Raw genomic sequence first — 18400 nt, 5'->3', positions numbered from 1 at the left:
CAATTGTCTATCAATAGCACATATATCTAACTCAATCACAAATAGGATATAAATAAATCCCATTCTGTACACTTTTAACTCTCCTTTATACAGTTTTCCTTTTTACAATCAATTTACACGATAACAACAAATGCATGTCGACTAAACATACTGCACAAGTCTTCATCTTTGGAACCTATCAACACTTATTGACTGAATTTTTCAAAATTTAACAAAAATCAAGACACTCTTGCTTTTTTTTAAAACCATTCAGATAATTGTCTTAAATCTCTTAGTATATGTCTTCCACTAAGAGAAAAACCAAGGAGTTGATATCTGTCCCCAACTCTTTTTTTTTTTAATTTATAAATTTAATTTTCATCATACTAGTTTATTCCAATATGTTTCAACTGGGGTCTGTTGCAGAAAGAGCTGCGTTTAAACGCAAGTAAAAAAATCAATCGCAAGTTCCAAATGCACGCTGTTGATTGGTTGAAAATCTAGTACCGCATGATTTATAGAGTTGCGATCGATTGCAAGTCTTTCTGCAACGGGCCCCAGGACTGAAAGTTCTCAGGAGAGAGGGAGAGAGAAGGGACACAGGAGACGGAGAGAGAGAAAGAGAGATGGTGTTAGCAGCCAATAGAAGCTGTGTGGCAAGGTATCATGATATAACAATTATTTGCATATGACAAATGAACAAAAATGCAATACTGAATTTCTAAAGAAAAGGATTTCAAGAGAGATATTTTCAAGCTTATGAACCTTTACAGCTGTGAGTTATATCAGCTATATTAGTTATGCTATCAAATTACTTGTAACAATGACAATACAGGAAATTGATTCATTTTTCATTATCATTATTTTTGAAATAATGAAATGCACAGTAGCACAATCCATCACAAATACTTCATATTGGTGTCTTATCACATGGTGTAAATGTTTACTAGTAAACTTACTAAATCTGATTTCACTTTGAAAACTTAAAACTTGCTATGACCTAATAAAACTGAAGTAAAAGCTCAGTAACAATATGCTTAGAGAAGCAATGACCAAATGGAGGACAAATTGCTTCAAATGTAAAATTAGTGGTAACCAATGGTATTCACCCTTTACAGGCGAAGTTCACCCTGACAATAAGTTGATTATAATAGAAGCTGCAAAATCAGAGAAAAAAATATTGATGCACGCTTGATGGAAATCCATCAAAGAATATAAGAATAAATAATTTTCATTTACTGATGTCACCTGCGAGCAGTTGCCGATGAAGTTGTCAATTTTTTTAAATATTAATCTCATCTACAAAGTGATTCAGTAAACACCTATGTCACAATGATACCAATGTAACTCCACTGCCAAGTAATAGACCAGTTCGTTGTTACTTCATGGACAATTTTGGTCAAATGACCTTTCGTTTCTTTCATTATGATAGGCAGATTTCAAAGCAAGATATTATGTAAGCTTGCCTTACATAGCAGGATGAAGAAATTGAATAGACCAGGTGACTAGAATAGCACACCAATGAACACTTTATGAAGGTATTTGTTGCATTCTTATTTTAAATGCATATCATAGCATGTTGCACAATGTACTTGGCAAACTGTGAAATACCAATCGTCCGAGGACGCATAGTTGCTTTTTTGTGGATGTAAATGAAAACAATTCAAAAGAATATATGAATAATCAAGACATCAAAGTTGGTGTTTATCTCATTAGATTTTAAAGCACCATGTCACTTTAGTACAAATGACCTTCCTCTGATCATGCATAGAATCCTTAGATCATGCGCAGAAAGGAACTACAAACTGGCTTATTGGTGTCAAGATCAAGAACCCAATTAAGTACACAAACCTGTTCCTGATTGATTTGGGAAAAAAATGAATCCTTTCCTTCTTTCTTCCTACACTGGGATAAATACACAATGAAACTCCCCACTGACATGTGAGTATAAGTGGATACTCCACTGGAATTGGTAAAAGTCATAAATTAGTTTCTTGTACAAAAATACAGGTATGAAACCCCTCCAAATGAGATTTCTTGACTTTTATCACATCATTCATCCCATAAATACATTATTTGAAAATGAATATGGTTAATTTTCCAAAATCATTCATATAAATGAATTAATGAGAAACATATACTTTTGACATTATGCCTTATAGGTAAATTTTACCTCATTATGTAAGTAATGGATTCAAAGAATACAAATAATGCAAATATTCATCATATATTATATTCCAAAAATAGCATTACTTTTTTTTTCACCAAAATTAAACTGAAAATTCAGTATGATTGTCATATTGGTACTTTCAGATTATTCTTTCATAAAACAGATGAAAATATAACCATATTTCCTGATCCAGGAAAAACAGATTGTATTAAGTTCCTTTTTTTGTCAGCAGTGAAGTTATAGTTGTAATGAACAGCAGAAACTTTTTTTTCAAAAAACTCTATTCAAGGCTTGTTAAATAGAAGATGTCATTGAACAATACCAATCAAAATCCAATACAAGTCATATGCCACAAGAACATGATAGGTCTCTCCTTGACCTTAATATTACCAAATTGAATTTAAAAGAAATAGCCAATCCAATTCACTGTATTGTTTTGAGAAAGTCGTTTGTCATCACAACTTGCCTCATTGTTTACTCTCCTTTTCAACATGAAATTCATTTGTGAATTTGTGAAAAACATTAGTAATGAAGTATATAATAAAAATCATTGTTATTATTCATGTATTCGAAACAACATAAATTTGTAATTTAAACTTGACACTTCTGTGAACTTCTTATCAGTATAAGCGCAGAGTAACATCTCAATTGTGAATAAACCACAGAAATTTTGCATTCAGTTTGAATTTGAAGATTTTGCCTTCACTACTAATAAAAAAGAAGCAAGATTAGGATGCAGTTTTTTTCACCTCATGGCAAAAAGCCAAGTATTCCCCCCCCCCTCAAATTTGCAAAATTGTGTCATAACTCTCGCCAGGATCTTATTTGATACTTGATGTATGTTATGCATGTTTATCAAGATAAGTGGGATGATTTGGCAGAACAATGTCTGGGGCCAAAGATGCTGATGAGCTTAGTCGCGGTATGTATGAACACGGCTTTACAGTGATTGATTGGTCTTCATGTCCACACTCTCAGGAATGTTTTGGATTAAATAGAAAGCACCAAGTCAGTCATGAATTTTTATGGCTAGTAAAAAAAAAATCAAAACAAGCATACAAGTCTCATGCAATACAATGTATATTATAGAAAACAAATCAAATTCATATTTCATTTTCAACATATCACTGATACTACAGCGTCCTCGAGTGGACTTAAAAGACTCGGAAGTAAGCAACTCTGTGCAGTTCACTTGATTCCACGACATACTGGATCATTAAGAATATACAAAAAATAATTACTTTCTCCAAAAATAAATGGACATACGAACAGATACAGTAATTAAGCTGTTTATTTTTCAAATCATAACAAAAAAACAGCAATGTATCTTTTTAATATAACTCTAATCAAGGTGACATTTTAACAATGCAAATAGCTGTTTTTTTTTAAACATATTTTGTAAATTTTCATTGCCAATTCAATATCAAAAGAAAATAGCGTATGACTGAAAAACCCCACATTATTCTTAATGAATTGCTGAATGCATTAAACAACTTTACAGACTTGAAATGGAAAGTGATAGAGAGATCATGTTTTCTTCTTTATAACAAGCAAAACAAAATTATTCAGATTTCAAAACAGGTTGAAAGGTTCTTCTTGACTATGTTAGAGAGTAAAAGTTACAAAAATATGTCTTTGAATATTTCAAATAGCTTATATAGAATGTTGAGCACAAGCTAAAGGGAAAGATAAGAAATTGGTTGGGTAAGAGACAGTTATAGATAGATTGATTGATGGTAGATAGATAGATAAATAGATAGAGAAAGAGAGGGACAGAGATGGAGAAAGAGAATAGAAGGAAGTAGAGAAGAAACAAAATGACAGAGAAAAGGACAAAGAAAAGGAGAGAACAAATATTCAGTTTTGTTCCTTGACAATGTAGTAGGTTGAACCATAAAGTAAAAGACGATTGTTGAGAGCAAGACATCGATGGAAACACAGCTTCGGCATCCTTGAAGAACGATGACTACATCCTGACACGAGAAAAGTTACCGATCTCATCACCCAGCTTCCACCTGAAGACAGGATGATCTACCAGTCTGGGTCCTCGGAGTCCTCATCGTCATCGTCTTCTTCATCGCTGGTTTCAATGTAAACAAAGGCAGTCAAGGAAATAGTAGATGTCTGACGGAGAGTCCACATTTCATTCATATTTTACAAGACTGGTAATGAGTTTACATAAAATCAATGAAATTAACAAAACCCACACAAGCTTTTATGGTAGCAGATCATTTGCTGTAGCTGGACCAACCCTTTGGAACAAATTACCCCTACATATCAGACAGGCATCCACTTATTCAACTTTCAAATCCTTACTCAAAACCCATCTTTTCTGAAACTCATAACTAGGTGCAGTATAGGTAATTATTTTATAGGTAATAATTGTAAGTTTAAATATTAAGTAATTCTGTAATTCACAAGTCTATTTTCTTTGCTTGTAGTATGTGTATTTTGTATCCTTTACTGTAAAGCGCATGGAGAAACTTTCAGTTTAATACGCGCTATAGAAGAGAAGTATTATTATTATTATTGACTGACATGAGCCAATATTACTAACAGCTTATTAAAAGGGATGCACGAGTATCGCAATCTCATGTTTTTGAAGGGGGAGGGTTGTGTTAGTTGAATAGAAGCCTCACCTTTTTGTGACTTCTATGATAAAGGCACATCCGTTTTTCAAGAATGCTAACCAAGCAGAACAGAATTATTTCTCTCAAATGAAAATCCTGTACATTGAAGGTCCTCTGACATGAAAATACTGAATACTTTATGTGTAGGAGTCTCACTTCACTAACTCATAACCTCTGGAGTTTAGATGTGCATCATATAATTTCAATATTTTTTATTTCATTTTTCTTGCATTTATCTGCAGTATCCTAAGCCCCACCTTAAAATCCACTTCATATTTTTGCCTCTTGTGATGTCACAGGAGGAAGAAATAAGCATAACAATACACTATTATATGCAACTTGCCATAACTATGTGCTAACAATCACAAGTCTTCAAACACTAGGGCCTGCATAGCAACCATTCAAACTGTCATTTAGTTACTACTTGTGAGGTGGTGTTGTATGAAGACTTGTGATTGTTAGCAATGGTACATAATTATGGCAAGTTGCATAGCATTGTGTATTTTTATGCTTATTTCTGCCGCCTGTGACATCACAAGAGGCAAAAAATGATCTAGTGGATTTTAAGGAGGCGGGACCCAGCATATTGCAGACAAATGCAAGACAAATAAAATTAAAAATATTAAAATTATATGATGCGCATTTAAACCAAGCAGGACATAATTTGGTGAAGGACTCATACACATTAACAGAAAGTATTCTGTATTTTCATGTTCGGGGACCTTCATGTTGTTTTACATAATGTAAGAATCCTTTAAAAATAATCCATCTTTTAACAGATTACTCCCACGCCCATAGCCATAATACTTAAATGCTATTGTTTGAAAAAAGGATATCCTTCTCCTGCGTTTCTTCTGTGGCCTTTTCCGTGAACTACCTCCTCTTCCGCCTTGTCTGCTTCTACTCCGTGCTGGCGTCCTTGACCTGGCTCTTGACTGTAGAAAGAAATGGAAACATAAGTAATGGATTATAACAGGGCATCGTTGCATAAAAGTTATTCATACAACTCATTACAAATAGTAATCAATGATTAGCTTTGTTTGGATGCATGTAAACACGTGTGATTCAGTTTTGTAAGAGAGGCCTGGCCTGTCACTTTTTGTTTCTTTCTGAAAAGCACAGAATAGTTTACAGTTCTATCCAAGATTTTTTTTTCTCTCTATCTGTTCAGGGGTCGGATGGAGAAAATGTTGCGATAAAACGCAATTTTCCACAACAGGCCCCTAGAGGGCTGATTCTATGACTGACTGGATAGATAGTCATCGCCAATAATAAATACAAATCTTGAACAGTACGATCAATCGCAAGGCTGTTTATCACATGACCCTGAGCCCTATTATACAAAGCTTAGCGTTTAATAGTAGGGCTGAATTAATATGCAATTATCATATGCAATCAAGTGTACAATCACCAAGCTCTGTGTTAAAGGGCCCTAGGGCCAGTAACATAAAGCTTAGCAATCGATCACAGAACATTTTCTACAATTGATTGCATTGAGTATATGTATAATTAATCGTAAAAATCAAGTGTAAGATTAATCGCTAACCTTTGTGCTACTGGACCCAGACCCAGGGCTTGATAAAAGTTTTTTACCTTGGCTACTGGTACTGGTGAGGGGATGCTTTCTTCAGAGGAATCCTCGTCTTCGGCAGAATGTTTTCTGACTTGTCTTGTTCTACTGGATGGTATGTGTGCTGGTTCGGGTGTTTTCCTTGCGGCTGCGGGACTCGTTGAGCCCCCTCCCCCTGCTTCGTTGTGATTGGTTCCTTCCTCCTTTACTTCTTCCTTCACCTCGCCATCCTCTCCAGTCTATTAACAAAAGGAAAAAAAAATGATTGGATTTTAATTTTATTTATTTCTATCTTGTTTCTGACTTGGGATGTAAGGACCCTTAGTTTACCAGAAATTCATCTTATGATCAAGGAGAGGCAATAGCCCAGTTGACATAGTGGTGGTCAAATAATCCGTTGACCTGGGTTGAATACCAAGCAGATGCACTAAGTGCCCTTTGATAAAGCATTTATCGCTATTTCCAGGTCCCTCGGAGAGCACCTTACACCATCAGTCTTTCTGTTGCTTTCTTGGAAGAATTCATGCTTCCTTGATAGTACTCTCGTAAAATCTCACCAAAATACAGCAATGTACAGTACACTGTCGTTAATAAGTAAGTCACCAACAGGGACACTTATTTAAATGGCACCTCATTTGAGTAAGATACACGTACATAAATGCTCAAAGCCATGATAACGTTGCTGTCAACCATAACATCGCCCGAAAAATGAAGTTATATGGCCTACCTGATTCCTGACTGGAGTACCTGGTCCTGAACCCGCCTTAGGTTTCCCACCATCTTCCTCCTCATCCTCACTGTCATCCATTAGTTCCATCAGCTGCTTGAACTGTACCAACAAAATCAATACACATTTATTGAAATAGACCAGTTCGTAGTTACTTCATGGACAATTTTGGTCTAATGACCCTTCATTTCTTTCATTAAGATAGGCAGATTTCAAAGCAAGACATTATGCATGCATGCCTTACATAACGGGATGAAGAAATTGAATAGACCAGGTGACTAGAATAGCACATGAATGAACACTCTATGAAGGCATTTGTTGCTTTTCTACTTTGAATGCATATTAGAGGATGCTGTACAATGTACTTGGCATAATGTGAAATATACCAGTCATTTGTGGACGCATTGTTTTTTCTGGATTTGAATGAAAAACACAATTCAAAAGAATATATGAATAATCAAGACATCGAAGTTGGTGCTTATCTCATTAAATTTTAAACCACCAGGTCACTTTAATACAAATGACCTTCCTCTGATCATGCGCAGAGTGGAACTACGAACTGGCTTATAGGGAAAAGTATTTACTCATAATGGTCTATTTGGTGTATAATGAATCTTTTGGTACATCAAATTCCTGTTTTATCCACTATTACTTCACCTTACGAACTGTTCATGCCATGCTAATTTGAAAATATCAAGTAGCTCCCACAAAATAGGGAATAGGGGGTACAGACATGCTGGAATTATCCTGATGATTAAAACCTATATCAGAATTTTGTAAATGTGAAGAATATATGTTTTCAAAGTTTGAATTCATTGAAAACAGAGGATTATATCATGAAACACACCTGAAATTTAACATATTAAAGTAAATTCACATTGAAAATGTATAATTCTTTTGCTCATCAAAAACTACTCAAGCAGGAAATTGGGCAATAACAGGGCTTAACCAATAACTGAATTTATAAATTTAGATTAAAATGGTTTTCAATCATTAAACAAAAAACAAAAACACTACTGAGATAAACATTTTTTAGAAGTCACTTTCAGCTTTTCAATCATCAGCACTTCAATTCATCAAAAGATACAGATAGAACTTACGTCTAAGTACTCCTCCACGATATCTTTCTTCTCTTGCTCACTGAGAGGTGGCTTGGGTTGGCCAGTCTTGAGAAGGTCCAGGGCTCTGGCAGGGTTGAAGTGGACCAATGACTTCCTATTGACAGCCTTCTCATATACCTTGGCAGCTTCCGTTGGTGAGTACCTGTGTATCGTGCTGTGGGAAAGGAATGGGCAAAAGGGGTTTTAGAGAGTTGGATTTCATGTGGCAGTCAACATGGAGGAAAATAGGAGCGAAACAGCAGAGCACGGATGCAAGCATAATAAACCAAATTGCAGTATTTTGAGGAATGATAAATGTTGCCTAGGTAGAAATATTGTATTCTTAAATACGATATTATGAGGAAATGTTACATTTTTGAGGAAACCTGCAATATTCTTAATTTAACCCCTGAAATACTACAAACAATCTTTCACGTAAACTAGACAACAAAGAGATTTTTCATGAAAAAGCTTCCAGAGGCAGTGGGGCCCCATCTTACAAAGAGTTACAGTTGATCTAATCAATCAATGAAAAGCCAGCAAACCCAATGACCCGTATTCTGAAGTCAGGTTTAACTTAGACCATGGTCTAACTCTGTGCTAAAACTATGGGAAGCCAAAACCTCAAAGATTCTGTTTATATTGTATCTTTACGTTTACTATTTTGTTTCCTTTCACTTTCATATTAAAGAAAAATACTTCAGTTGTCATTCTCAGATTACTATGAATGATTCTAGTGTCAAATAAATTAATGAATTGAATGTGTACTGTTAAGGATTTGTGCTCCAATTGGCTCTCCATACTTATACCACAACTTTAAACCAGGGTTTAATTCAAACCCGAGTTCAGAATACGGGCCAATGTCTATAAATGATGCATGTTAATTCAAAATGATTTTTTGAAAATATTTATTCATGCATCAATCCTTCAGCATATTCCTTTGATTCCCAAGGAACATTGTGCAAATTCCCTACAGGTAAAAAGAAATATGGCATAGTTGAAGTTGATTGGACCTATCATAATTCTTGTGAACTTACTTATCCCTGAATCCATAAAGGTCTTTGAGATGTTGCTTGAGAACTAGCAGCATGATGACAGCCTGAGAGGCGACACAGCACTCAAGCAGCTGGGTGGGTTCTTCTGGAATTCGCTCTGAAAGACAGAAAAGATATCATCCAAAGATTAACTGGGAAACTTCATAAATTACCATGGTGTTCTTTTGAGGAAACCAACAAAATTGTGGCTATTTCTCCACAATTTAGCATTTTCTGTCAGAATTATTTGCAGATTACCTTTCATGACATACACAAATATATGAGACATTTTATATTAGTTTCCGTTAAAACTCATTTTAAAATCGTAACCAAAATTTACACTTAATATAAATGAGATTAAATGAAATACTTTGGGATTGCAACTTGGAACTTTTAATCACAGTTGTTTTTTAAACAGCTTAATGAAAGATCCCCAATATTCTCAAATTCAACAGTTTGTAGCTAAGATTATGATGGTTACACGAGTCATAATCCCATTGCTAAAACAGGGATTTTTATTTTATTCATTTATTTATTTATTTTATTTTTTTGGGGGGGGAATCACAACTACAAAAAAGGGTTACTAATGTACATAGAGTTGGGTGTAATTTACAAACAGCCTTATGAAACATCACCCTAATGACAAAATCAAACTTACCAATGAGGCTTTCTGCATCATCCTCATCATCATCTTCAAAGGCTGTCCTACTGGGCCTGCCAGAGTCGGAATTCTGAGACGCTCTTGAGGGCGGTCTGGATGGTTGGTTGCTACAAAAGCTCTGAAAGAATAAACCGAATCACAAATACAATATTAGCTGGATTGTACAGCACTTTCCAAAGGACACAAAGTGCATCTATTATTACCCTGGCTTTAGTAGCCGCTTCATCTGCACACTAACTGTATTCAAGGAATATTAGTTTAAAGCTTTGGAGAACTGATTCCCTCTCCCCTTCCCTCTAACCCCCAACAAATTGTTGAACAGAGGCCTAAGAAACTGGAGAGTACGCTGTTAGGCATTGAAATCAACAAAATGATAGCATATTTAATCAATTCTGATGATCAATGTAGACAGATGAGCATATATGGGACTACAGCCAAAATCAATGGCCTGACAGTTGAATTTATGTGGTGAATGTGAGGGCATCTGAAAAGCGATCCTCTGCACTGATCATTAAATTTTCGTGACCATCTCCCTAAATATCATGAAAAGAATCTGACAAACAACAATTATTTTCTTTTATCTTTAATGGAATTATATAAAATTATATAAATATATATTATATATTATATAAATTATATGGTCCTTCGGAGGGGACCTTAAGCTGTCGGTCCTCTGGTTGCTTGCTTACAAGCATTCATGCTTTCTTAGCAATCAGGTAAAAAAATCACCAATCACCATCACCATAAAAAACCTTGAACCAATGATTAACACACAGAAGGGGGGATTTAATGAAGATTCTTTTAATTCTACTTACATCTTTGAAAGACTGTAGTAAATTTGCTCCTGATACAGAAACAATAATTTCTATGTGATGCATAATAAAGAGAGGTTCATCTTGTGCTTGGTAGGGGAACGATGAAAGATTGTCGGCCACAAAAACCAACAGCTTCAAGTCACTTTTCTACAATGAAAAAACACAGAATGTCAATCAACAAACTAATATATAATATCAGCTTTACCTGACAAGAACCCCAAAAATATAAACAAAAGTAATCAAGTCCTTAATTATTATATTATTATAATTTTATATATTAATGCATATAAATATGAATCAATATTTGTAACTTATCATATGCAGATAATACACTGTATATACAATTATTGTTTTGGGATAATGAAAATAAAAATGTGTAAAGTTGAGGTAATTTTATACAATAGTAAATTTTTTATTGTGTGCAACCAATCTCATATTTTACTTTATTTCATGAACTGGCTCAGTCATGATCAATATACAAATAATGAATTTTTAGGAGTGTAATGGACAGAATACTTCACAAGGTGAAAAGATCCATTCAACAAGGCGTAGCCGAGTTGCATGGATCATTCATTTCATCTTTCACCGAATAAAGTATTCTGTCCATCATACAAATGAAGGAACATTCATTACTTGGTTTATATGACACTTAAAACTAGATTATTTTTCATAGGAAATTAATCAATTTCGATGCAAAATATGATCATGCAGTGCAAGCTCGGTCTGTTGATTGTTGCGTATGTCACGTACAATGTGCGCGTGCAATGGACAAAATTGTATGGATCCTACATTGCATGGTCGATGACGTCATTGTAAAATGGTCTGAATGATCGATATCAAACAACCAATCAAATGCCAAGGATCTATCTAGGTGTCATACAATTGAGAATAAATAAATTCATCAGAACTACGAAACAGAGACAAATGATTCTAGAAAGGTCTAACATTTAGGGGGCCGAATTTACACACGTCAAGGGATTTGACAATTTGGTTCCCCAAGAAAAAGTAAATGGAAATGGTTATCTTCACTGACCACATGTTCATCGAAGAGATTGAGTAGACTAAGCAGGATGGCTCTCCGATGCGATCTGTTGGACCTGATCATAGAATAAAGATGACTGCATAGGGCATAATGGTGGTTATCTCTCTCCCTCATACCTCGAATGTAGTCTTCTGTTTCTGAATTGAGTATTTCTTGAAGCTTGTAGGACATCTTCAAACCTGCTAAGGCTTTCATCTGCAAGAAAGAAGGGACGGAGGTCACAGGTCATTACAAAACTCAGATTTAGAACATGTACTATCACCAATAAAACTAAAGAAATTAGGTGTATAATCTTAAGACAGCGGGGTCTCTTGCATAAAAAAATTATCATGGTATCTACCAATATAACAAGACTCTGCAATCAATAAGAACCAATGTGTATTTATAATGGTCGAGTTAATGTAATAGGAAATTTATATGCAATGTGGCCTAGATTCTATATTCAACATTCTTTTTTTGGGTTATTTCATCTAATCAATATCAAGAAAGAGAAGCCTAATTCATCACCCCATCCCCTCCTACTTATAAACATTATGATAATGATGAAAATGTTGACTTCTATAATGGTGGTGAAACTGGTAATCGATATTGTCAATGTCTCACATTTATGTTATTGTTATAACTAAATCATTTTTTCCTGCCATTTGTATATTTATATTTTCTTCATGTTTTTTTCTAATTATCATTATTTTACGATATTACTTCATGTTATAATTTGTTTATGTCACTGGTATAACTGAATCATGTTTTCTGTCTTTTGTACATTTATATTTTGTTTATTCCAAAGCGCATAGAGAACTTTTCTAGTTATTATGAGCATTAAAAAAATCCTCTATCATTATTATTATAATTCCAGAACAAAATCCTCATGCATGACCTTGAGAATGATAACCAGAAAATCCCTGATGACATCACTCTAGGCCTATTCAATGTACTGCAACTGCGAGACATTGATAATTGCCAGATTCACCACCATTATAGAAGTCAACATTTTCATCATCGTTGTAATTGTTTAATAATAAAGGTGTTTAAAGACCTTGAGTTCCAATGCTATGGCAAGGTCACTTTTTTTAAAAGACACATTTCTATATTAATAATAATAATAATAATAATAATAGGCATTTATATAGCGCCATCTATCTAGAAATATTCTATTCCGAGGCGCGTTATTATTATTATTACCCCGGCTTTAGCTAGAGCTGCCTTTCAGCGCTCATGCATTCAAGGAATTAATCCTGCCGGGTACCCATTCACCTCACCTGGGTCGAGTGCAGCACGATGTGGATAAATTTCTTGCTGAAGGAAATTACGCCATGGCTGGGATTCGAACCCACGACCCTCTGTTTCAAAGTCAGAAGACTAATCCACTGGGCCACAACGCTCCAACAAGTATTACAGAACAAATGGTGGGATGTCGTGGTCTAGTGGTTATGACTCTTGTCTTTCAATCTGAAGGACGTGGGTTTGATTCCCAGCCATGACACGTTTTCCTTCCGCAAGAAATTCACCCAACTTGTGCTGCACTTAACCCAGGTGAGGTGATTGCATTCCCAATAGGAAGAAATTCCTTGAATGCTTGAGCGTGTAAATGGCAGCGCAGCTAAAGCTAGGTTAATAATAGCAGTGCTTTGCATCCTCAGGCAAGAAGTGCTTTACAAATCCAGCCATTATTAATATCATTATTATTAAATGGAAAAATTTAAAAAGGACACACACAATACCCAAGGTCAATGACAGGGGCACTTAGACCAATCAATGGGCATTCAATGCTAGAGCCTTTGTGTGACCTTGGATTAATTCAAGCCCTGGAATGCTTTGATTACTTGCCTGAATGAAACCTGGATATCTTTGGTCAATGTGTGTCAGTTGTTGGTCAGCTTTCACCCTGATGGCAGACTCTGGGTCACTTCCCATGGCAACAAGGTAAGGTACACACTGTAGGTCAAAATAACATCAATGTCAAATTATTTACTTCAAAATTTGAAGTTAAAGAAAAACAGCTGGTTTAATGTCTATTTGGTCGTGTAGACATCAAATGACTAGGACATAACACAGCCATTTCAGGAACTTTTAAGTTCTTTATTCAGAGGTGTGAGTGGTCACAAATAAAAAATCTAAAAAGGGCTGAGGAGTGGTGAAAAAGTCTGAAATAGAAATTATGCTGAAAATCAAAATCCGAAATCAGATAAAAATCTGAACTATCACGACCCTGTTTATTACATGATTGCTACAGGATCTCAGGCAATTCACAAATGAAATAACTTCAAACAAATGTGATTTATATTCATCTAAATTCAATTGTTCATCAAATGAAGAAATCAAATGCGAAAGAGGGATCAAGAGAATAGCTTTAAATGACCAAAATTTACTTGCACTTGTTTACCTTGGAATGCCACACAATGTTTTTATCACATATGAGCCCCAGCTGCATGCACAAGAATTTGTAGATCTAGAAGCTACACCCCCCCCCATAACACATGAACAAGTGGCCTGAACCTTTTTCCTCCATTACAGCAAACAACCCTTTTTTTAACTCTTTCATTTTTTCTCTAAATTTCTACTTATTCTAAAAATATTGAACTCAATTTATTTCCTTTTCATTTGTTTCATCTTATTCCATCTATTCATTTAACTTAATTTGATTCCATTTGTGATTTTATTTGAAAATAATTATATATTTGTTCATCATTTTTTTTCTGAAGGGGGGGTTGCTAAATATGATATGAAATTAAAATTAAGGTACTCACCTGAACAGGATGAACCAGACCTTGTCCTAATGTTAGAACAATGACCTGTAATGCTGCCATCCTGACCATAGATTGCTTGTGAAGCATGCATTCCATGACTTGTTTCAGGTACATCTGCATTACAGAACTGCTCATTCTGTGTATGAGAATGTAGGATAAACAACAATGAACAAACCATCACATATTCAGATCATTAGCCATACTTGTCAGGTAATGCTGAATTGTCTATGATCAATAAACGATTATGCAATATGGTTTTTAGGCGATTATCAGTTCTTGAACAAAACAGATTATATCCTACATAGATTGAATCATGTATAGTGACTGGTTCAAATAGCATCATGTGACCAAATATATTTCAACTATGATGTTGCGTTACGTCAGACCTCAATATATTTTTCGCATTACCAATATTCTGACGTCATTATTTCAGAAAACTGGATATTTAGCTAAACTCTCGGGCGCAACGGCGAGCAAGCTCTCTCTCCCCCGGGCAAGTCCCGTGATACATCAGCGCAGGCACTAATCTGCATTCCGCTGGCTCGTAGAAAAGTAGGTAATTCAACGCAAGTAACCGGACTTTGCAAGCTCAGCGCATAGATTTTGGTTATAAAAAATTATTAAAAGTAGGATATAAAACAAATATATCAGACGTTTCATTCGAAAGCATAGTGGGAATTATTAATCCTCAGTTGGACTGGCAAAACTACTATATTTCCCTCAGGGCTTTGCCCCTCGGGAAAAATAGTACTTGCCAGACCAACCTCGGATAAATGATTCCACTATACTTTCTCAAAGCCTGATGTATTTGTTTACTATCTACAACAAAGTATCACTATGTCCCTCTTCTATTATTTTAGTGTACCTTATACATGTTCTCACCATCACACAGCTTGTTGCCATGACATTGTTATCACCAACACAAGACAAGGATCATCATCTTCATCACCATCACAATCAATATCATCATCACCATCATCATCATCACCACCATCACCATCATCATCATCATCACCATCATCATCATCACCATCACCATCACCATCACCATCATCATCATCATCATCATCATCATCATCATCATCATCATCATCATCATCATCATCATCATCACCATCATCATCATCATCATCATCATCATCATCATCACCATCAGGCCATCATTTCCCACACTTCCTATAACAAATACAAGAAATGCATGCTTTGACAAAATATTTGGAGGTCAAAATGATTACTTACCCTGACTGTACATCCCCCATCTCCTTTAGATCTTCTTCTTTGGCATGTGCTTTCCCTAAAAGCAAAGAATAAATCCATAAAAAAATTAAAACAAAATGATCAATATAAACATGACTGTTCCACTTGATTTTCTACAAGTCAAGCAAGATTTCAACAGTGACATGATTTTCTGTGTCAATGCTTTAGCATGGCAAAAGTTTTTAAACATTTTCACAACAAACGATTGACAAAAAGTCAAGGAAAGTGCAAAACCTGTGGACGAACAAGGAGTATGTTTAGAAGTGAAATCAACTTACATTCTGCATCTGCTTGTCTCATCCTCTCATCCTCTTCTACAAGATATAAGTGAAGATTTCTCACCACCTAAAAAAAATAACACCAGAGCAAAAAGTTATCCATGAACTATTAAAAATTGGCAATCTACACATGCCCTTCTTCATTGAGGCAATGAAGAAGTACAGTAGGAAGCAATTTCATGAATTTAGACACAGTTCAAACTTAGAAGACTAGCAGAATGAGAATAAGTTTCTAGCGAATTCAGCACCATGCAAAAAGGTTATGTTCAAAGAGTGTTAAAAAAAGAAAAAAAACTTCTGTTTCCCTTAAACTAAATTTGTCCTCATTATGGTAAAATGAATATTAATATGCAACACACTACCAAAATTTTAATTATCATTTTGTTATGATACATAAAGCCCCTCCCCCTGATACACACACACACATACAATAACACAAAGGAAGAGGATGAATACAAGTTCAAAGAAGTAGAAGGGACTCACTAGGCACAGTTGCTTGACGGAAATAAGAGGATCGGTGAGGATTTTCCAGTAGAGGTCTTTGACTTCTGTTGTCAGCATGAAGTCTGCATGACGATTGCACAGGAACCCTAGGCCACTCAAAGCTTTGAGCTTGATGTCTTCATCCTCTCGGTTGCAGAAGTAGAGCAGGACATCAAACACCCGGTCTCTCACTGGAACCTGTGGATGCCAAGATAATAAATGAAAAAATTAGTAATTAAAAAAAAAATTATTTTACAATTGTGCAACACTTGGAAAAACATGTAAGAAAGAAAATGAATTCTGAGGACTAAAGTTATCTTGAACTAAAATTATCCATAAGATTTGCAATGGCTGACCAGCCACCTTAACTTCAAGCCATTAAATACATACTTCATACAAAATTTGGTAAGAGTATGATTATTTACATAACTGATATATCAACTGCTGTAAATTATTTTCTACAAGCTGAAATTCAACATTGCATTTCTAATGGTTTAAGTACTGATCTAACAGTCATTACCACTATCACGGACATTAGTGATCACAAATAAAAAGAGCTGAAAGACTGTTTTAAAAAGCTTTAATCGACAGAGCTCCCATACGTTTGTTAAGAGGAAAGCTAGAATAAGCTAAACTCTAACACCCTTGCATTATCCTTTTCCACTAGGTACATAAACCAACTGGCAGAGCTGCCAACCTGAACAAGTACATTTCAGTAATTTAAAAGCTGAAAATCAGTATTTTGGCAAGGAAATGGGTATTTTCAAGATATGCCATTGGACAAAACATAAAACTGAACTTCAGAAATCAGTATTTTGTATGAAACCATCAGTATTCTTCTCATTTTTCAGTACTAAATACTGAAAATCAATACTACTTGGCAGCTATGAACTGGAGGAGGTAAGTAGGATGGAGTAAGGACAATGTGAGATCGAGCCATCCCCATCCAAAAGGACAATAGGAGATTCAAAAACCTTTCTGATTGACTAGACTCTGAATATACCCACCTTGGGTGATGATTTGGAGTGCTTGAGACCAGCATCGAAATCAAAATGCTTACAGAAGAGACCGACGGTGAAGAGAGACCTGAGTAATACTGGTTTGTTCTTGCTGATAGGGCTGTCTGAACTTGAATCATGGTCAGTCTTCATCTTGGCTAGAATTGCTGTGACAAACAAACAAAACAAATGAATTACAATAATAATAATTATACTTGCTTATATAAAGCACTTAATACTTGCTTTGTCAGAAGTCTCTAAGCGCTCTACAGCATAATTACCCTGGCTTTAGCAGTGCAGCTGTTACGCGCGCTGTGTTTCAAAGAATAAATTCCTGCCAGGTACCCACGATCTACGACCGTTTCAAAGGTTTCAATTATGGTAAATATGGAGATGTTATGCTCCTATATCAGATGTTTGAGCAGTGTCTTTGCAAAGGCACACCTTTTAGCCCTATTCTTACTGTGCTTTTCAGACAAAGTTTTACTCTGGAGGGGGAGGGCGGTCAATAGCGAACTGGATCCCCCCTGCCCCGATTCAGATCTCGGCTGTGAAACGTTTGATTGACGTAAAAATTGGCACAGATATTAACAAATGTATAAAAGGTGCCACTATGATATTGGATTGGAGTGAAGAGAGCACTACTCAGGCACTTTTCTCCCTTGGAGCAATTCTGAATTGCCAGTATTTTCATCTCTGTTTTAATCATCCAAAACAGTCCATCTATAATACATTCATCCTGAATTTCTATCTTTATTGTGATTATCCAGAAGCTGAGAGAAATAAAGACAGAGAATCAGAGCAAGCTCAACATAACTATCATTGCCGTTTTATTTGTGTATGATGGTGGTCCCCAGTATGCGCACGTAATGGTTTGAGTTAAGATTTAAAATGAATTTCTTTTTATTT

The 18400-nt window shown here is 35.3% G+C and overlaps 1 protein-coding gene across 2 annotated transcripts in view; it reads right to left on the bottom strand.

The window, feature by feature from the left end:
• Positions 1-2428: 2428 nt before the first annotated feature.
• Positions 2429-18400, bottom strand: part of LOC121423619 (nipped-B-like protein A) — a 51407-nt gene continuing 35435 nt past the window's right edge. For both annotated transcript variants that reach the window (XM_041619006.1, XM_041619007.1), the window contains exons 32-46: positions 17501-17658; positions 16494-16691; positions 16011-16077; positions 15715-15769; positions 14476-14611; positions 13556-13663; positions 11720-11923; positions 10687-10833; positions 9869-9989; positions 9214-9328; positions 8177-8351; positions 7077-7178; positions 6373-6588; positions 5616-5714; positions 2429-4240 (exon numbers count right to left, since the gene is read on the bottom strand). In XM_041619006.1, coding sequence (XP_041474940.1) covers positions 4181-4240; positions 5616-5714; positions 6373-6588; positions 7077-7178; positions 8177-8351; positions 9214-9328; positions 9869-9989; positions 10687-10833; positions 11720-11923; positions 13556-13663; positions 14476-14611; positions 15715-15769; positions 16011-16077; positions 16494-16691; positions 17501-17658 — 1961 coding nt within the window. In that variant the 3' untranslated portion in view covers positions 2429-4180. The remainder of the gene's footprint in view (positions 4241-5615; positions 5715-6372; positions 6589-7076; positions 7179-8176; positions 8352-9213; positions 9329-9868; positions 9990-10686; positions 10834-11719; positions 11924-13555; positions 13664-14475; positions 14612-15714; positions 15770-16010; positions 16078-16493; positions 16692-17500; positions 17659-18400) is intronic.

Source organism: Lytechinus variegatus, chromosome 11 (assembly GCF_018143015.1).
Source record: "Lytechinus variegatus isolate NC3 chromosome 11, Lvar_3.0, whole genome shotgun sequence".
NCBI lineage: Eukaryota > Metazoa > Echinodermata > Echinoidea > Temnopleuroida > Toxopneustidae > Lytechinus > Lytechinus variegatus.
This window is presented reverse-complemented; position numbering and strand designations above follow the sequence as displayed.